General features: G+C 38.9%; 1 protein-coding gene across 1 annotated transcript in view; it reads right to left on the minus strand.

Moving 5' to 3' along the window:
• Positions 1 to 9,321: 9,321 nt before the first annotated feature.
• KCNU1 (potassium calcium-activated channel subfamily U member 1) overlaps positions 9,322 to 22,519 on the minus strand; it is a 141,596-nt gene continuing 128,398 nt past the window's right edge. Inside the window, exons 27-29 of the mRNA XM_087856319.1 lie at positions 15,046 to 15,237; positions 13,186 to 13,319; positions 9,322 to 9,724 (exon numbers count right to left, since the gene is read on the minus strand). Coding sequence (XP_087712445.1) covers positions 9,322 to 9,724; positions 13,186 to 13,319; positions 15,046 to 15,237 — 729 coding nt within the window. The remainder of the gene's footprint in view (positions 9,725 to 13,185; positions 13,320 to 15,045; positions 15,238 to 22,519) is intronic.

Below are 22,519 nucleotides of genomic sequence, written 5' to 3' on the forward strand. Positions count from 1 at the left end.
TTGAACAGCAAATCTTAAAGAGATCTTTGCTTATTCCCTTCCAGCTTCTTCATCTTAACCTAACTGCCGTACTCCTCCATTCTGTTCAAATGTTGCTCCCGTCTCTCTTTAGGCTAACAATCCATTTGATAGAGGGCATTTTTGCTATTTCTCAAAATAACAAAAACTTAGCCATTGAGTAACGTAGACTCTGGATTGGTGTTCTGGTTTCCTGTTCCACATAAGTATACTGGGAAATACCCAAGATGATGTGAAATCTCTTTAGACTTTTATTAGTTTACTATTATTTCTTTAATTTACTAAATCGAGCAATTACCTCATGAATTTTTAATTAATATTTATCTATTTCTACATACGCATGTAAGGTTAGAAATTCACTTTTTCTACTGATTTTTATGTTTACTGCAATTTTTTATTGTGGTCAAAAACATAAAATTTAACATTGTAACCATTTTTCAGTGTACCATCAGTACATAATAGTGTTAACTATACACACTTTGTTGTACAACAGAGCTTTAGGATTTTTTTCATCTTTCAAAACTGAAACTCTGTCCATTGATCAACAACTCCCTTTTTTCTCTCCCCCAGCTCCTGGCAATTATTCTCCTTTCTAATTCTAAGAATTTGACTGTAGATAGCCTATATAAGTGGAATATTCAGTACCTGTCGTTTTGTGACTGGCTTTGTTTCACTTAGGATAATGTCCTCAAGGTTCATCCATGTTGTAGCATAAGATAAAATTTCCTTCTTTTTTAATGCAGAATAATATTTCATTAAATGTATATGCGACATGTTCTTTATCCATTCATTCACTGATGGACATTTAGTTTACTTCCATCTCTTGGCTCTTGTGAATAATGCTGCAGTGAACAGGGTGTGTAAATATCTCTCCAAGATCCTGTTTGCAATTTGGGGGGATATATACCCAGAAACGGGATTGTTGGATCTTATGGTAATTCCATTTTTAATTTTTTAAGGAACCTACTTTCCAAAAGCAGGTGCACCATTTTATATTCCTACTAACAATGTGCAAATTTCCAATTCCTCTACATTCTCACCAAAGTGTATTTTTTTTCTTTTTGAAAAAAAAGTTAATATGCCATCCTAGTGGGTGTAAGTTGGTATCTCATCGTGGTTTTGATTTGCATTTCCTTAATGATGAGTAGTGATACTGAGCATCTCTTCGTGTGCCTGTTGGCCATCTGTATGTCTTCTTAGAAAAGTGCTTATTGAAGTGCTTTGCTCATTCTTAAATTGGATTGTTTAGGTTTTTTTGTTGTTGAATTGTGGAAGTTCTTTAAATATTTTGGATATTAACCCCTTATCAGATGTATGGTTTGAAAATATTTTTTCCCATTCCATGGGTTGCCTTTTCACTACGTTGATTGTTTCCATTGCTGTGCAAAAGTTTTTAAGTTTGATGTAGTCTCCTTCTCTATTTTTGCTTTCGTTGTCTGTGCTTTGGTGCCATATCCAAGAAATTGCCAAATCCAATGTCATGAAGCTTTTCCCTTCCCTATTTTTTATTCTGGAAGTTTTATAGTTTGGGGATTTATGTGTAGGTCTTTAATCTATTTTGTTAGTTTTTGTACATGGTGTAAGGTTAAGGGTCCCACTTCATTCTTTGCAGGTGAATGTGTACATCTTATTTTCCCATCACCATTTGTTGGAGAAGCATGCCACAAGTTTTAATATATAGTCTTTCAATTACCACTTAGATCTCAAAAGTTTGTAATACCTATTATGAAGTTTTAAATTTGACCCATGGCTTATTTAGATTTTGTTGTTGTTTTATTTCCAAATATGTTGGTAAATTTTATTTGTTGAGGTTTGGGTATTTATTACCAATTTTGAATTTTATTGCAATGTGGTTGGTATGGTATCATTGGTTCATAGAGACTGATCTTATTGATGACTCCATAGGATATTAAAACATATAATATGTGTGCTGGAAAATTATCTATCTATCTATCTATCTATCTATCTATCTATCTATCTATCTATCTCTCTATCTATCTATCTATCTATCTATCTATCTATCATCTATTATCATCTATCTATCCATCCATGTATCTATCATCTATCTACCTCCATTTGATCAAGCTAACTAGTTTGTATTATTCTATACAAGTACTAATTATTTTTCTGCTTGATCTATCACTTTGAGAAAAGTGTGTTAAAATTCTTCCCTATGATTGTTGATTTCTTCACTTCTCTTTATAACTTTGTCAGTTTTAGTTTTATATATTTTAAGGCTGTCTTATATGCATGATTTCAGAATTGTTATATTGTTTGTTAGTTGAAGATTAGTATTTTGGTTACAAAATGAAATTATTTTCTTCAGTAATGATTTTTTATTTAAAGTATACTTTATCTGATACTAATAATACCACTTGTGTTGGTCCATATTTTTCTAATATATCTCTTTATTTACTTTCAGTTTCATATTTTCTGAATCACTATATTTTATGCTATAAATAACATACAACTTTAAAAAAATCGAATCAGAAAATCTTTATTCTTTACGTAACAAGATTGGTCCATTTACATTTATTTAATATCTTATATCTTTGTATTTCTTACTACCCTTTACTTTTTTTTCTATATGCTCTTTTTTAATTTGCTTTTCTAAAAAAATGCTGGTTTCTCATGAATTGAGTCAACATTTTTTTATTCCATTTTTTTTTGTCCCTTTACTGATTAGTTTCTCTCAACTGATTTGGAAGTCCTGTATTCTTCCCTTTGTCTTTAAAGTTTATTCTCCAATTTTTTTACATGCTAAAGATTTAATAAATACTAACGTTAATAATGATCTCTGCCCTCCTCCTGAACAATGATGTGATGTTACAATAATTTTACTTAATCACACCTCTTTCATATCCCCTATTATTTCTATTTAGTAATGTTAGTTTCAACTTTTTACCCCTTCTAAATCTATTACTATTAGTATTAGTATTACAATTGATATGTATTTATATTTACCTCAAAAATTCCATTTATTTTCTTATCATTTGTCCTTATATATTTCTCCATCATTTGGAGTTTATTCTCTTCTTTCTGAAGTATATTACTAGTTCAAGGTTTCTAAGTTTATGTTTTCAGTCTTTGTTTATCTAAAACTGTCTTTATGTTTGCCATTCCCCCTTGAATGGTAATTTAGAGAGTATAAGTATGCACATTTTTACCACTTTTATTATTTTCTTCCTCAGCATTTTGATGTTATCGGTTCATTATCTTTTCTTTTCTGCATTTCTCAGGGTAATCCCTTTGTAAGGAATCTGCTCTCCAGTCCAGGTACGGATATGTCTATATGTAGAATCATTTTAATTTTCCTTTTCATGACTCACTGGACTTCTTATATCTCAGGATTCTTATATTTTAACAGTTCTAAAATTTTATGACTTTTTTTTAAATCTTCCCCATTATCTCACTGTCTGGAAAATGAGTTAATTTGTATATTAGACTTTTTCATTCTCTCTTCCATGTCCCCTAACTTCTCTTTCACATTTTCCATTTGCTTATCTCTTTATTTTACATTTTATGTAAATTATTCAGAATTATGTGTATCTAACATTGCTTACATCAACATATTGAATTTTTATGTAATCAGCTATTTCTAGAAGTTCTGATTCTTTTTCAACTCTGCCTACTAATTTTTTCGCAGTATCCTTTTCTTTCATTATGATTTATAATTATATCTTTTTAACCTTTTTCATCATTTTAAATGTATCAATTTTATGGTCTTTTTCAGATTATTCTAATATGCAAAGACTGGGGTCATGCTAACTCTCTTGTTTGATTTGTCTCCTGACTCTGATTTATGAGGATAATTTCCTGATTTCATTTCTAATTTTTTATTGCAGGCATATTGTCAGTTTTTAGAAAATTTGGAATTCATGACCTATCTGCCCTGAGTGGTAAAATTCTTTCCTGCAAAGCATTATTCATTTCTTTCTACCAGTTATCTCAAGAATGTTGCTTGTCTAGAACCAGATTTTTCCCCCATTACTTTCTCAGTTTTAAATTCCTGCCACATAGGGTATAAATTTGGATACTATATTTACATATAATATGAACTTAGGGCTTCAGTTTATCATGATAGGAGTTTTTCGTATCAGCATCCCTAAGCAGAGATAAGCTTTTTTGTGCTTTTCTTGGGCCAGTATGAGTAACTTGTTTATTGCCTCTTACACAGTTAACCTGATCTTTCCCAGGTGACGGTTACACTGGGTCTCAAGTATCATCTGTATTTCCTGGCTCCATATGGCATTACAATCCCAACACTCTCTCTGACTATGACCTCCCTCTTGCTTCTGGCTGGAAGTTTCCACTTCTTTCAAGAACTGCTATATGTTTAAAAATTCTGTTATAATTTACCTAGCATTTCTGAATATTTGTAGAAGGAAGAAAATCCATTTGAATTCAATTAGTCATACTGTTGAAACCATAAGTGTCAGAGTGATCTTTCAAAATATAAATGACAACACATCATTCCATTATTTAAAATTGTTAAAGAGCTTCTTAATGCACTCAGAATAAAATGTAATCTGTTTCTCATGGTCTAAGACTCTTACTTAATCAAGTCTTGCCTATTTTTTCAATATCATCTCATGTACCTCTTTCTGTGGCTTATTTACTATTCTCTAAACATACTGGCTTGCTTTCTTTTCCTGAACATGCCAACTTCCCTTTCCTAAAACAGTGTTTCCACAGGCTCCATCCCACCCTTCAGTAGTCTCTGATCACCATATTTTCTATCACATCAATATGTTTAATTCTTTCCCAGTATGAATGAGTACAGAAGTAATGTTCAAAATCCTCTAGTTCAAATTCTGCTTTAAAAAAAAAAAGGAAAATGAACTGGGAAAGTAGAGGGGAAAGTTTTAAGAACTTGCCCAAGATCCTAAGTGTTTAATGAGATATCTAAAACAAGTACTCATATCTTCTGATTCCCCTGCCCTATGTTCTTTCTGGTGGTATAACTCCAATGGTGATAAAAGGCCCATATAAGGGATTTGGGAAGACAACAGAAAGACTACAGGGTGATCCATGACCTCCCTCCCACTTATATGATGAATTTTGTGGAATATACAGATATATTAATTTCCTGGGGGAGGAAGGATGTACCTTCATCCAATTTTCAAAAGAGTCAAAGCCTCAAAAAAGTCTTAGAAAATACTGGCCTACATATTATTTATGAAATATTAAGTTCCTGCATATTTCTCTTGTCTTCATATCAGTTCTTCTATAAATAGGAATTGAACAATCATTACAGAGGTGAAAAACCTATATTCCAAAAACTATAAAACACTGATGAAGGAAACTGAAGATGACACAAACACATGAAAAGATATTCCACGCTCATGGATTGAAAGAATATTGTTAAAATGTCCATACTACCCAAAGCAATCTACAAATTTAATGCAATTCCTATGAAAATACCAATAGCATTTTTCACAGAATTAGAGCAAAAGACACTAAAATTTGTATGAAACCACAAAAGACTCTGAACAGCCAAAGCAATCTTGAGAAAGAACAAAGCTGGAAGTATCACAATCCCAGATTTCAAGGTACACTACAAAGCTACAATAATCTAAAAAACATGGTACTGGCAGAAAAAAATAAACACTTACCTTTGGAGACGTGTCAAGAAAGAAGATGCTGTGGCCGATGAATCGTGGAACACTACACCAAAAGCTAATGATGTACTGTATGATGACTAACATATCATAATAACAAAACAAAACACACAAAAAATCCCACTTAGATCAAAGGAACAAAATGGCCCAGAAATAAACCCACACTTATATGGTCAATCCATGATAAAAGAGGCAAGAATATACAATGGAGGAAAGCATCTCTTCAATAAATGGTACTGGGAAAACTGGACACGTACATACAAAAGAATGAAACTGAAACACTTTATTATGCCATACACAAAAATGAAGTCAAAGTGAATTAGAGACCTAAATGTGAGATCTAAGACCATAACACTCCTAGATGAAAATATAGGCAGTAATCTCTTTGACATTGGCCATAGCAACATCTTTCTAGATAGGTCTCTGCAGGCAAGAGAAACAAAAACAGGAATAAACTATTAGGACTACATCAAAATAAGAATCTTTGGCACAGTGAAGGAAATCATCAGCAAAATGAAAAGGCAACCTGTAGAACAGAAGAAGATCTTTGCAAATGACACATCTTATAAGGGGTTAGTAGTCAAAATATATAAAGTATACAATTCAACACCAAAAAATCCAAAGAAGCCAGCTAAAGAATGGGCGGAGGACCTGAATAGACATTTTTCCAAAGACATCCAGATAGCCAACACACACGTGAAAAGGTACTCAACATCACTAATCATCAGGGAAATGCAAATCAAAACCACAATGAGATACCACCTAACACCTGTCAGAATTCTTATTATCAAAAAGATAAGAAATAACAAGTGTTAGTGAAGATGTGGAGAAAAAGGAACCCTCATGGACTGTTGGTAGGATTTAATCAATTTAGTAAATCAGTGTAGCCACTACAGATAACAGTGTGGAGTTTCCTCAAAAAATTAAAAATAGAAATACCCTGCAATCCAGTAATTGTACTACTGGATATCTATCCAAGAAAACAAAAACACTAATTCAAAAAGATATACACACCCCTATGTTTATTGCAGCATTATTTAAATAGTCATGATATAAAAACAACCTAGGTGTCCATCAATAGATGAATGAATAAAGAAGATGTGGTGTATATGGGTATACACACCTACACACCCATCCCTTCCCCCCACACACACGCTGGAATATTACTCAGCCACAAAAAAAAGAGATCTCGCCACTTGTGAAGAGTTGGATGGACCTAGAGGGTATCATGCTAAGTGAAATAAGTCAAACACCATACGATTTCACTTATATTAGAATCTGAAAAACAGAACAAATGAATAAAGTAGAAACAGACTCATAAATACAGAGAACTGGTGGTTGTCAGAAGGGAGAGGGATGGGAAAAAGGGGTGAAGGGGAGCGGGAGGTACAGGTTTCCAGTTATGAAATGAATAAGTCATGAGGATAAGAGGTACAGCATAGGGAATATAGACAATGTTATTGTAATAGCAGTGAATGGGGACAGACGGTAGCTGCACTTGTGGTGAGCACAGCATAACATATAGACTTGTTGAATTACTATGTTGTACACCTGCAACTATTGTAATATTTGTGTCAACCATACTTCAATAAAATAAAGGACTGAACAATCATTATAAATTAAGAATCTACTACATTGCCAAAGGATCTAGTGTTATGACTTGTATTAAAACGTTGGCATTTATAAGTAAATGGTTTATTTCTGGAATTATGGAGTCACTTTGCACATGAGTCTAGGGGTATTTTGACAATTTTATTTATCAAAACTGGCAATATAATACTTGAATGTTGGCGATAGTGCATATACCTCAATATTTCTTCAGCCATATTTCTGGTACCCGATCTCCTAAAATACTGGAAAATAAAGAATTACTCATTCTGATTTCTCTTGCTGTGTTGGAAATGAGATCGTTTGTGGGATAAGCTTTCACTCTGGAGAACTGAGATTGAGATGCTAATCAGATTGGTTGATATGTGTACAGCAGATTTGTGGATTTTAAATAAGCATAGGACTAATCTCTGTTTTTCTCTCTCAGGAATATTTTGTTTCTACCAAATTTCCTATGTGTATAAAATGACCCAGTGAATGGGGAGAGGAATGATACTGCCTTTGCAGTAGATATTTGGTGGGATGTCTTCCCAGACCATGAACCATCTTTCCTTTCTTCCCTGAGGACAAGTTCTTCATTGGGGGCACTCTGCTCCTCAGCCATTGTAGTGGGGGTGGAGTGGCCAGCACTGAACCCACTATATACTCTCTTTCAGAAATTAGGATCTGAGATTCAGAGACAGGCCAGTGAAATCTTTGATGCATCTATAATTCTACCTATAAATGTGGAATTGCAAGCAAATATATTTTGCCACATGTAATGAAAAACAAACAAAAGTCAATCTGTAAAAAGGAAAGGATGAAGAAGACCCAGGTAAGCTTAATAAAGAAAAAAAAAATTTCCTTGGTCTCTGACAACTTTCCTTACAATGACTCCTTTTTTTCATAGACTGGGTGGATTTTATTACAACCAAAGCTTAACTAACATAAAATTTTATTTCCTGTGGATGAGTGTTTTTCCTTTTAGTTTTGTTTCATTTCTTTTATTTATGTGCTTAGATGCAGAAGGTCTATGAGTGCTGGAGTCTACTCAATCAGGTTTAAATGTTGATGTGATCACTTGCTAGTGAAGTATACTCATTTGGATGCATTCATACTAAAAATTTACTCATTATCTGAAATTCAAATTTAACTGGGTATCCTTTCTTTTATCTAGCAACCCTATTTGTGACATAGTTTCTTCCTTTGTAGAATGGAGGTAATAACACCAAATCAGCAAAGATGTTGTTAAAAATGTCAAGGATATCATAAACATTATTTAAAATAATGTATTAGAAATGTGGCTTACTATTTTCTTTTACCCATCCTGTATTTATAACTCAAGAAGGTATTGCTTACAAAGACCACCCATTGGGAGTAAATGGTTCATTTTGGAACATGGGAAATGTTTTATACCTTTTATGCTATGAGGTCTTTATTCTCATATTAGAGAATTTGGAAGGCCACCTGACTTTACCTAGGCACTCCATCCCGGGATACTCTAATATTCATTCTTGTGCCGGGCATAAAGCTAGGTCTTAGTTATACACAAACTGGTTTCTAATTTAAACTAACATCTCCCTATCTGATCTTTCTCACCTCCTATAGAAAAAAGTGAAGAAAGAGAAAGCATGAAGAATAAAAAGAGGAGATAATATACTAGTTTACTATTTGCCTGCTTGAAGATAAAGAATGTAAGATTCTTTATTTCTCATCTTCTGTGTCTAAGTCCTTCTCTCTCTCTCTTTTTTTTTTTTTTTAATCTTGATGGCTTATATCCCCTGACTGGATGAACCCAACAAGTACGGAAGGACCTCTTTAACACAGCTCAATCTAACATGTTTTCTGCTCAGGTGACACGGAGCAATGAATTTTCTTACAGAGCATTCATCATGCATTTCTTTATTGATCACTCCAGATCCAGTGGGATTAGATCAGACTTTTGTCTCTCCCCACTATGGGCTTGCTGATCCACCAGTAAGCAATGGGCACAAAAGTGGCATGCTTCTGTTTTTATATTCCTGTTCAAAGTCACCATCTCTGGAGATGCTTTACAAGAAGCAAGCTAGGGGCTTGTGGAGAATATCAACAGGCCTTAGTTTGGTTTTGAAGCAGGGGAATTGTCCTCAGTGATTTCCTTCATTTTTTCCTTCCCATTTTCTTTCATGGTTTCAGTTACACCTAAATGTCTCTGGGGTGATAGTTTACTGCTCTGAGTCCATACCGCTTGCTTAGAATCACTAACGGAAATAGTTTTTGGCTCCAAATAATGAACGGATGTAGTCAAAGGCTGTGTTGTAGTCCAGTCGACTGGGTCAACGGTAGAAGAATGATTTACGTTTGTAGGCTTCTCTGAGGTTGGCACTATATTTATCATTTCATATGGACTCTGAGATGAAGTATCCAATTTGTAATAAGAAGTGCTGGAAGGGATGGCACAAAACACGAGATCCGAGGTCAGGAGCTTAAAGTTATTGGCTGGCCGGGTGATCACAAACCTGTAAGAAAAGCCAAAGATGACTCCCGAGCCTCTGCAGCCAGACGGTTGTGGCTATAGGCAATGGCCCAAGCAAGGAAGTCTTTCTGCTGGGCCAGAGGAGGAAATGTTTTTTGTTCTGCTTTGCTTCATTGGTTTCTGACTAAGAGTAAATACCTCTGGCACAGGGCAAAAGAAGTCCTAGACTAGGAATTAGGAGACTAACATTCACTCCTGCCTCTGAACGCAAGCATCTCTGACCTGAGTTCAGCATGGCATCTCCCTTCCTTGAGCCTTGCTCTGTTCATCATTTTAATGGGAGAGGGATAGGATGGAGATGTGGGGGCGCCTGGGTGGCTCAGTCATTAAGCGTCTGCCTTCGGCTCAGGGCGTGATCCCAGAGTCCTGGGATCAAGCCTCTCTCTGTTAAATAAATAAATAAAATCTTAAAAAAAAAAAAAGAAAAAAAGGATGGAGATGTGGACTGACTGATCTCTAATGGTCTTTTGGACTCCAGGTTTCCCTGCTTTTAATATCCACTACACTAATGAATTCAGTTGGCCCAATATTGAGCATTTGACCAAGCTTTATCAAAATCAGAAGATTACATACATTCCAGCCATTTCCATTCTAGCTTAGGCTTACCCTAATACTTATGCCACCAACTTTCACATACAATGTAGTGTGGCCAGTGGGGGAGAAGAATGTTAACCTGAAGTTTTATTTGAAATTTTGACTAGCAAGCAAATAGTGAATGTCAATGAGTCTTAAAGAACACCCAGAGCCTGACCTGCATAAAAAGACTTCATAGGGAAGCAGGATGCCTTAGCATAGTATTAGGCACATAGCAAATCCTCAATAAATGTGAGTTAATTAACACACCAGCGTTCATGTCAGAACATTGAGGCAGAAGAACCTTTCATGCCTTTCATCCGGCATTTCTTCATTGCTGCCCCAAGTGGTCACCTCTTCTTTCCTGAACTACCATCTCAGGGCACCTCTAACCTCATTTCACTGAATAATCTTCCCCCTTTTATTTTCCCCACTGAGTCCCCTGTAATGTCTATAATAGTTCAAGCAAGACCTACTGTAGTCATATACTCCCTGTGAAACAGAAATATCATTTCCTTCCTGGAGGTCCTCTCAAGTATGGGCTGCACATTCTTCCAATTACCAAGCTCCATGGGTTTTCTGGAGGCATTGGAGCAAGGGCATGGAGTTCAGGCAGAGAGAGAGAGAAGCCAGCATCATTCATGCTTCCCGGTGCTGCTTCCAGAACATCACTGCTGCCTCAGTGTCTTTGTGATTAATGCTCTACAGCTGTATCACCCTCCCTCTCGATTCATCGGTGTCATCTACAGACCTCCATGTTTATTTAGGCCTCTGGCACTTGGGACACTTTTTCTTTCAAACTCTAGCACCACTATCATCTCATGTGCCTACAGTGCTTATGTGGCTTACAATTCTCACAGCCAGGCACATTTCCACTATCCAATGATCTTACCTTCAAACCACTTTCTTGGCCACATACTGGATGTTATCATTTCTTGACATACACCGCCACTAAGATCTTATGCTTCAATAAATCGCTCTCTGGCTGCAACTTCCCATCATTCTTTCCCCTTTCATTCCTGTACTCTGAGTATATCCACTCTTTAACTTCATCAGGATTTTCAACCCTTTGTCCTTCCGAGTCTGGTATGCTTCTACAAACCCTTTCTTCCACAATAATCCCTTTCTTCCATTCTTCTCAGGAGCTAACCTACACTTGGATCTCTTTCTCAACTCCCTGTAATGCTTCCTTCATCTTTTCTCTCAGCAATGGCTATATCTGTGCTTCATGAAGAAATCCTGTTGTTACATACAAATTCCTTTGAACACAGTCCTCACCTATGGCTATGTTTGCCTTGGCACCCATTCTTTTCCTTCCTTTCTCTGATAAGTAGAAAAGTCTTCTTTCCATTCAAGAATACCTCACTTTGAGTATCTTGGTTTCTTTCCCCTTAGAAAGGAGAACAAGTTTCTTTCAATCTTCTTCCACTCTACTGTTTTTAATTTCTCCTTCTTCTATAGAATCCTGTTCAATCCCACTGTGAGGATCTTAGTTCGGATCTATATTACTGTGTTGTCTGTAGATTCCATACTCTCTTTTCCCCCTCCTGCCCTCCACATGCATTTCCTTAATGTTGTCCTACACTGTGGTCAGATTGCTCTTTCAACTGAAATCTGAGCATATCGCTCTCTTAATTTATAGGTGTAAAACACAGTGGGCTAGAAATGAGGCAGTCAATAAACATTTACCCAATAAGTACAGCAGAAAACAAATGAATCTTTCCAATGTGGACAGTGGCTTTCATCTTTAAGAAGTCACATAGACAAGCTGATACAGCCACTCTGGAAAACAGTATGGAAGTTCCTCAAGATGTTAAAGATAGAGCTACCCTATGACCCATCAATTGCACTACTAGGTATTTACCCCAAAGATACAGATTTAGTAAAAAGAAGGGGCACATGCACTCCAATGCTCATAGTGGCAATGTCCACAATAGCCAAAATGTGGAAGGATCTGAGATGTCCTTCAACAGATGAATGGATAAAGAAGATGTGGTCCATATATACAATGGAATATTACTCAGCCATCAGAAAGGATAAATACCCACCATTTGCATTGACATGGATGGAACTGGAGGGGATTATGCTAAGTGAAATAAGTCAATCAGAGAAAGACAATTATCATGTGGTTTCATGCATATGTGAAACATAAGGAATAGAGTGGAGGACCACAGGGGAAGGGAGGGAAAACTGAATGGGAAGAAATCAGAAAGGGAGACAAACCATGAGAGACTCTGGACTCTGGGAACCAAAGTGAGGGTTATAGAAGGGAAGGGGGTGGGGAAATGGGGTGACCTGGTGATGGGTATTAAGGAAGGCATGTGTTGGGATGAGCTCTGGGTGTGATATGTAACTAATGAATCATTGAACACTACATCAAAAACTAATGATGTACTATATGTCAGCTAACTGAACATAATAAAAAAATAAAAAATAAAAAATAAATAAATAAATAAATAAACCAGAAGAAGAAGAAGAAGAAGAAGAAGAAGAAGAAGAAGAAAAAGAAGAAGAAGAAGAAGAAGAAGAAGAAGAAGAAGAAGAAGAAGAAGAAGAAGAAGAAGAAGAAGAAGAAGAAGAAGAAGTCGTCACATAGACATGGATGAGGAGTAAGTTACAAAAGAGCCCTGGTTTGAAATCTAGATCTACATCTCAGGTTTCACTGGGAGCACAGACACCATTCTCTTTACATGGTCACTATTAATTGGATCATCAGTTCATTCATGTTATTTACACCCAGATTCCTTCTTCCTACATCACTGTCTACTTCCCCTGGACCCTTCTTTGTAATTATGGACCCTGAGCTCTGGACTTCCCTTTCACATTGAATACAGTAGCTTTGGCTCTTATGCTTGGATAGATGGGTAGCACTCTTCAAGCAAGCATACTTCCCTTTTTTGTTCCGGCTTGTTCTCCTCCTCATCTATCATGCGGTATAAACCAAGGCACAGGATTCCAAAATTATCTAACGAGCCACAGAACACTTGGCCAAATGTGTTTCTTGGCTGGGGAGAAAAGAGAAAAACATGTATCTGTTGGTACTTTAATTAAGAAATAACAAGCAATTGCTGGAAAATTATTGTCTTTCCTTGTAGTCAAATTTTGGAAGACCCAAAAGTCATTTCCTAATATCTTTTATGGTGGCAGTGTCAAGTAGGAAATTAGGCTTATGATAAGTTTTGAGCATCTAATCCCAGTAACTATTTTTATCATTGTGGTCTTTCAAGAGTGTCTTATGGGTGTGGCGTAGTGTGTGGTTATGCTAGTTTTTATTACTACTGCTACTTTGGTAACCATTAAAGAAATAACAATGAGTAAAAGATTGGGAAATTCAGTTTTCAAGCTGTCTAATGGGTTGGGATGTTCAGTGACTTCCAAAGAGTGATGATCTTATCCTACTCTACCACAGTTTACAGTCCCAAGCATTCCTCTTGGCACTGCTCTCAGGCTATAGCCAACAAGGGCACGATGGGTAGACAACAGGGTCAAAGCATCAGCAAATGGATTCAATGAAGTCACGTGAGAACAATTTGTTTTGTTATGTGATTCCCTAGGGTAGAGAACAAAGTGAGGACAACATACAAATGGAGAGAGGAAGGAGAGCAATGTTGACCAGTCCACTGTCGTCTCTGATACTGACAAGAAGTTGCCAGTGGCAGTTGTCCTGGACTTATAGTCACTCACAACTCAATCTCGGGTGAGGAGCCCAGGACCACAGAAATGCAAAGGACCAGAGTGCGCTAAAGGAACTTTGCCATGTTGTTTGCACCTGGAATTCAGATGTACAGAGCATGGGGTTTTCCCTTTTTGGCAGTATCTATCAAGACGTGTCAGGTGCAGAGACCTGGAAGAGCCTGCTCCATGTACAGGGGGCTCTGCTGATGTCCCCTGAACAAACAAAAAATATTTCCTTAAAATGCCCTGCTCTGGACCACCAGTAGAGAGCTAAATGTCATGTCAACAAAAGCTAAACCAAAAGGCACTGATAAGTACATGACTCATTCCCAGGCTGGACGACTCTGTGATCCCCAAAACACCCAGATGCCGCAATGGTTATGCCATAATGACCGTTTCCCCTTGCCATAAAGTGGTTGCTCACTGGCTCAGTGGGCTTAGAAAATTCAAGCATTTTCCACTGGCTAGTCTTAAACCCAAACACAGAACCCTTCTATCTGATTTAGGCTGACATGATCAGATTTCTTTATCAGCTCAGGTATAGGAAGAGTGAGCAGAGCCAGGGTCAGATGGCCTTGGAGGGTCCCCTGCTCTTCCAGTGGGACACAATGTGGCCTCAGGCAAGTCCTGATTTCTCTGCGTCTCGGCTTCTTGATCTGTTCAGTGCAACTAATAACAATGCCTATCATACAAATCCTTGGACAGATTAAGTAAACAACAACACGAAGCAGACAGGCACATGGAACATGCTCAGTAAATATTAGTTATTATAATAATTATTCTCAGATGCTTCCTGCACACTTGCGTTTTTTTATCTGGAAGATGAGGATAGTAATACCTGCCTTACCTACCTCCTGGAATTGTTGTAAAAAAATAAATAGGATACATGAAAATGCACTTTAAATTCTAAAATACTCTAAGAATACAAGGTTGTATTAGCTTTTGCTCTTATTTCTACGCAATAGGCCATCTAGGAACCCAAACAGCCCGCATCATTTTCAGAAACCCAGCGTGGTAAGGAAGTGGGAACCTTTATTATGATAGGAGCTGACTCACTTGAATGTCTGACAAAATGGTTTCATTTAAGGACAGAAGACCCAGCTTACACCGCGTTCTTCCAGACATAACTGAAGTGCAGCTGTGGGTCAGCGCACAGGTATTCTTATCCAAATGTTGTTCCAGCTGAGAACTTATCCCCCCTGTCACCAGCATCTGAAGTAATTCCAGGACGTGATAATTGTAGAAGGCCTGGAAAACAAGGATAAGCCACACGCAAAGTCAGAAGAGCCAGCACAGACACCGTGGAGATTGAGGGGGCATCGCTGGAGACTTAGGGGGCATTGCAATTTGAAACGGATCCAGCGAGGCAAAACAGGGTCTCTCATTATCATTGTTAAAATCAACTAAAAGCTCTCAGTTCAGGTAGGGCACTGGGTTAGGCAAAGTACAGAGAAAATAACACTGACCCAGTTCCTGCTCCCTCTGCGCTTACACTGTGGCAGAAGAAGATAATGGGTAATGATGCTAATACCCAGGATGCCCCTCTTCCAAAAATAACCAGAGGAGTATGTTGGGCCACACATACCTTAGTAATCATCAACATATATTTAAAACTATGTATTTAATGTGACTTCTTTAGATTTTTCCTTAGGGCACTACTGACATTATTATTGTCATCTAACTGAATCTTCTGGATGTGAATCTACTTATATTCCTTTTGATTGTGACCTACTTGAGGACAGGTATTGACTTGGGTCTTATTAATATTTAGGTCTCCCACAGCTCTTGTGTCCTATACAAATTATAGGTGTTGAATAAATTAATGGAATTTTGGAATCTTTGGCATCAAAATGAAACCAAAGGAGGACAAGTGAGACAACTTATTTTGAAACTACTTTGAGTCTGAATAACCCTAGCTATGTTCTGAAACTACCTTCCCAAAGGATTCCTACCATATTTAGTGTAAACTAGGCATTGGCATACATTTAATAGCACTGTGTTACCATTAGATTTCCCCAAATGTATTGAATACATAGTGTTTTAAATGTTCAAGCTTCTGTTTTATCTGAACTAGGCTTTTGCTCCAGTAGACATGAGAATTTTTATGTTCATATATCACCTATACAAAAGTCAATGCTTTTGTTTTTATTAAAAATAATAAGAATGACCTCAACTGTTACAGTCAGAAATTTTGCCGTTCACTTTCTCTAAATTCAGGGACTTGTCTTCTGCAGACTGAATTATGATAGGGGCCTGTTTACTAGTCTTCCTATCTTGTTTTTCTTCTTACTTGCATTCCTTGTTCAAAATGTTTCCGGAGAGATTCTCCAGGACACAAATCAGATCATGCCGTCTATCTCCTCAAACCTTCCATGTCATACTCCTGCTGTGAAACCAAGCTCACCTGCTCCATGAATGGTGCCCTTCAGTGCACAACAGTCCATCTGTTGCCCAAGCAATATATTTACTCCTTCATGCCTTTGCTTTGGAATATCTGACTGATTGCTCATCAGATCTATGGCTGCTAAACTCTATGCTGGTCTCATCAGAAAGAAGTTTTCCTTTCTTTGTGATCCCACAGCCACTGGCGTTTGCTCCATTTCATCCTTCTGTATTTTATAGTTGGTAGTTTGTCTGAAACACACCTGACTTTGAATCTTGGACTGGCGTGTCCTTGCTGAGTACTTAGGCAATTCGTGTGCTTTCTCAGAAACAGTTTTATAACCTTTAAAGTTGACGTGATAAAACCATCTTGGAGCCTTGTTTGTGGGATGAAATGAGATATACCACACACATTACTAAATTCTGTTCTCATGTATCGGGATCTCCTGGAAGGATATTCCACGCGAGTGTAGATTTCTGAGATATAAGATCTGCTGGATCAGAATATATGGAAAGGAGTGGGAATCAGAAATTTTAAGACCACCTCTGATGATTCTTCCATGTGGTTGGTGCTCAGATCACCCTCCAGGTCAACGCTTTCTTAAATGCTATGGTCTTTCAGAGGACAGACTTTGTCTGTTTAAAACTCATGTGCTCAGGGGCGCATTCAACAAGGCAGGTGATCAACAGCTGCAAGAATATTGACTACAACTGGCAGTCAATTTTTAACGAATAAACATATATTGCTCATAAAATGTAGAAGCCATTGGGACAAGAGAGTCTAGGAAATAATATAAGCTATATGAATTAAGAGAGAATAACAGGAAAATAAGTTTTAAAATAGTTTTTAGGTTAAAAGATGACTTCAAATGCCTTTTCCTCCCTAATGTCCTGACTGAAGGGATCCCCTGACTGACGGTCTCCTTCTTATTTCTTCTTTGTTCCATTCTGCTACCACCCAGAAGGGTGCTTATGGAATCAGCTCCCTGAAATCCAGGCGTGAACGGGGAATATAAATCCAGATTGAGCCACAATCCGTTTAAGAACAAGTGACCATACTGTAGAATGATCAAACATAATGCTATTTGAATAATTCTCCACTGATTAAAGAAAAGGTGTAAATTCTAGGGTTATCCTGGTGTCAAGGGCTTTAGGGAAACATGTACTTTACATATTTAACTGAGAAGCTTAGCTTTTGAATATATCATTTCTTCAGTTCTGACATCAAAAGGATTGCAATTCTATATTGGGGAAAATAAAGGGATTTACATGTCACCCTTACTCCATGAGCTCATCTAGTATTCTTATTATTCAGGGTTCTATCATACTGGTCTCTTTCTTTTTTCCTCTATTCTATCCTCCCTCCCTTCTCGCCTTCCCTCCCTTCCTCCATCCTCTCTTTTCCTTTTTCTTTCTCAAGAAAATACAAAAGTCTAAATGTGCTTCAAATATTTTAAGACCTTTAAACTTGGATAGTGTTTCTGATATAATCAGATTTACCAGAATTTGGACTTCCAGGGTTAGAAAATGTTGCAGCCCAGAGTGTTTTAACTTTTAGCTACAATGAAGCTAGAGGTCTCTCTCACAACTTACACTATTACTTAATAACCTAGATACTAACATCCTGGATACTAGTTGCTTTTTATTCTGAAAATCTAATCTCAAAGGGCCTTAAAACCAAACATTCTCTGAGAAGTACTTCAGAGAATGAGAATACATGGTAGGAAAACTGCAACTAACCATCTGAGTAACCTTAAGGGAGTCATGTAACTTCTGTGAGCCTCAATTTCCTCACTTGTAAGGAAACCGTTCCCTACATTTATGTCCTGTTCTGAAGTTCTATTGTTATAAAACTGTATAGGAATCCTGCTTACGGACCTGAGTGTCTCTCCATATATTTTTTATAACATTAAGCTGATAAAGGATTAAAAGTGAATCTGAATTCTATTTTCTAATGATATGTTTTCCCATTTGGGGCAGGAGTTTACAGTAGTCTACCAGAGGCTATTTGAGGCTCTAGTGTCGACTATAGCAGATTTGGAGAGAAATAGTATTATTTTATGTTGTAAAAAAAACCATCACAGGTCTATCAGGGGATAGAATGAAAAACTACATGAAATCCAAAACAAAACTTCAGTAAAAGCAGTGACGACTTCACAACACATTATTCAGGCTTCGTTTTATCCTTGGGACTTGCACATTTCATTCCTTTGTGTTCAGTAAGGGGGAATGGAGAGAAAACGGGAGAAGTCAGAGTCAAGACTGGTGATCTCATCTTGTTTCTGACTTGGCTGAGGTGTTAGTCACCTTTTTCTTAGGGGGTCTGTTCTGAATGCATCTATATTCCCCCTTGCACTTCTTTGTAGTATGGGCATCAGGGAAGCAGACTTGGGAGCAATGGAAAACATATCTCTTGGTACACTGAGCAGGGAAGCAGGTTGGAAGAACCTCCTGGAATGTGTTCTTCGGGAAGGGGAATTATGGGACAAAAGGCACATGCAAAATGGGGTGGGATGGTGGACTCCTGTCTCTCATACAGGACTCCTGACTGGAAACTGGAAATCCGTCTCAGAAGAGAGAAGAGAATTCTGGTCCTTTCATTTTATGCCTCCCTCTCTGTTGGTCATATAGTCTAACTTCTAGGGAGTGGTCTTCCAAATCTTTTTAATAACAGAAATCCTCCTTCATATCAAATCCTAGGCAGAAGCCTCACACACAGCACAGCTTAAAGCAGTTGTTCCGACTGGGGGGACGGGGGCAGGCAGGGGGCACGATGAGGTGGGTGCACCCTGGGCTCCTCCCTGCTTGTCTGCTGGGGCGGGGAGAGTCCTTTAAGCAAAACTTGAAAATCAATGTACTGGAAGGATACTTATAATCACAGAAAGATTTCTGGAAGGACAGAGGGCTATGACAGCGAGCTCTGCCTCTGGAATCATAGAAAGTGGGGTAAAAAAAAAAAAACCAGCCTGTCATCTGTAAGTGCTGTGACTCTGGCACTCTATTTATCCTGCTAAAGCCTTGGATTCTTGATCTGTAAAATGAGGCTCATAATTGTATTCTCCTAACTGGGTTGAAAAGAATTAAACAAGGTATTGTAGCAAAGACCTTGGCCCAAAGTAAGTGCTTCAGAGATGTTATTACTCTTCCTATCACACTAATTGCTCTGATTACTAATATTATCCCAACAAGAAAATCTATTGGAAGAAGTTATCTCCAGGTCTGTGTTGGGAAATACCCAGAGGTGTGATCTGCGGGCAGAGAACTGTGATCAGTAGTGGCACCTGCCATGGGATTGTGTTAAAGGAAGTGATAACCATGGAGCCCACAACTGCCGTCCTAACTTTAAGGGGAGATCAAGATCTTTGCCTTTCTCCCCCACTTCTCAGCAAGAAGATGCTCCAAAATGTATGGAGAATAAACTGGAGTGCTGACGAATGTATTCTGTGGCAACCGTAGTGGTGGCTCCCAGACGTTTTCAGTGCCAAAGGATAAATGGTCTCTTCTCTGAGGCCACTGCTCTCATTTCCATGAGACCAGTAAGGTCAGGAGGCCAGCCAAGAGCAAGTGGTACCCAGAAGACTCGAAATGATAGAATTGGAGGCCCAGACCTGGCCCATGGGCTCTTTCTTTCTGTGTGGCTGGACAATGGGAAGTCACCCCCTGCTTAGAAAGCCAAGTGGGGGGTGCCTGGGTGGCTCAGTCGTTAAGCGTCTGCCTTTGGCTCAGGTCATCATCCCAAGGTCCTGGGATCGAGCCCCACATTGGGCTCCCTGTTCAGTGGCAAGCCTGCTTCTCCCTCTCCCACTCCCCCTGCTGGTGTTTCCTCTCTCACTATATCTCTGTCCAATAAATAAATAAAATCTTAAAACAAAACAAAAAAAAAACTTCTCAATGTTAAAGAAGTTAAGTTAAAAAAAAAGAAAGAGAGAAAGAGAGAAAGAAAGAAAAAAAGAAAGAAAGAAAGAAAGAAAGAAAGAAAGAAAGCCAGCCAAGTGGACCCAGTACCACCAGACCTAGGGGTAAGGGAATCAAGAGTGGGCAGTATGACCTGATCGTTTTCAAAGGTCTGGTTCAGCCCATCGTGGCCAGAGATTTGGGAGTGGAGCTCTCCATAGTATTAGAGCGTGTTCGTTGCATTGTGCCATGAATCATTAAGGATTCAAGAGCTGAGGCAGAAGGCCACTAGGCAGATATGCAGAGGGTCAAGACCCAAGCCAGCCCCCTTGACAGAAAGGCTTGCCCTGAAGCTCCACGGCTATGCCTGTGACCTTATGTGACCCTCCCCTGGATCAGGTACAGTGTGTGGATTTTCTCTCTCTCACAGATCTCACTGTGGGGCTCAGGAAAGACTCCTGAGTTTTCACATAGCTTATTTCCTTTTCCCGGAGGACTAGGGTGTCCTCTCCTGCTGAGAAGCCCACTGATATGATATCTGAAGGCAGCCTGGGAGGCAGGGGCTCCTCCTTAGTGCGGTCACAGGATCTGTGCGGAGTGGGGAGAGGGCCAGCTCCCGGCTCTCATGACCACGTTCGTGTTTCCTATGCTGGCTGACGCTATGCGTGCATTTTTTCTTAGGTCTACTCTCCCAGCCCTCTCTGCCCATCCAGCACTTCCCACTAGTTCTAAACAGAGTCTGCGACTTTGTTCCTACCTCTGGGGGCCAGTGGAGTTTAATTAAGGCACCAGTTTAATTAAAGGCACAAAGCTGCCTGTCATCTAGGGGTCTCTGAGGAAAACTGGGACCTTAACCCCATTTAAAATGTATCCTGTAGACAGGTCCAGTTCATGGAAAGTCACCTCCTGCCTGATACTCCAGTCATTAATTACTGGCAAAGTACCTGACATATCAATGACAGTGATAAAACCCTTTCCCTGATAGAGCCACCTTCCCAGAAAAGTCACCTGACTTGACTCCTGGCTCAGTCAAGGCTGACTGCTGCTGAACCCTTTAGGAAATTCATTGTCTACCACCTTGTTTAATGTTGAATTCTCACTGACATACTTTTATCCCTCTGAGAGCTCGATGGGATTTATGAGACCCCACCCCCACTCACACTCCCCAGGCAACATAATCTCCTCAGGACCAGCGGCACTGATGCCATGAGGACTGCATGTGTGGCCCATCCACACTCCCCTAAAGGTGCAAACTGTGCCTTTGAGGCACCCCACAGTTCAGGAATGATGCCCCTTCCACATGGAATTACAGAGGGCTGCAAGTTTATCAAACTGTGTTCAGAGCCCTGTGCGTCTGTATACTGAGATTCAGCCAGGCTTCAGCCCTTCCCTTGGAAAATCTGGGGCGAAGGAGTCTGGGAGGACATAGGTAACAAGGATTTCCTTTGGAGGAGTTCATGTGGCCATTTATGAATGGCTACATACAGATTTTGTGTTTTGGTCCAATTTCTTGAACATACCAAGAGTGCTTGCACCTCACTGCCTTTTCCCTTCTTCCCTCTGCGCGGAGTGTTTCTTCCCCCCAAAGATCAGAACAGCGTGTACTCTTCTCCTCCGGAGCTGAACCCCCATGCCACCATGCCGGTGCTGCCTTCCTCCCCTGGCCATGCTATTGAAACTTTCAGCTCCTTTCCTAACCCCTGTATTTCTCATCTCACGGTCCCTTAGCCTTCTATATATCTAACATGGCACATATGTTCCTTATTTATCATGTTTCTGTTAATCTCCTCCACGAGCCTGAGCTCCACATGGGCACAGACGTTGGTCTGTTTCATCACCGCTGTACTCCCAGCACATAGAACAGTGTGCCCTGCGCAGAGTAGGTATTTATGCAGTGAATTAGCTCTTCTTACGGAAATACCATAGTCTAGGCAAGGGACCTGCTCAGAGGCTAAAGAGGAGCTGAGAGCTGAAGAGCAACCATGTACTCAAAAACACACCCCAGGAGCGGGGCAGCCTAGAGGGAGGGTTGACTTAGCTCTGAACAAAGCTCATACTACCAAAGGCCAAAGATTTCCTTGGTCCCTGTGTCCCCTTATGGCTGATTTCTGCATAAGACGTTTTGGATATTTAGAGGAGAAAGCAGTGTCTTCTAAGCTCTGAAACCAGAGTGTGGTCTGCCAACATGCACTTGAAGCTAAAATGTAGGCACCTTGCTTTTTATGTGCTCACTCCTCCTGGTACCAAGTGTTCT

Source organism: Ursus americanus, chromosome 27 (assembly GCF_024610735.1).
Source record: "Ursus americanus isolate L20-20 chromosome 27, mUrsAme1.1.p, whole genome shotgun sequence".
Classification (NCBI taxonomy): domain Eukaryota; kingdom Metazoa; phylum Chordata; class Mammalia; order Carnivora; family Ursidae; genus Ursus; species Ursus americanus.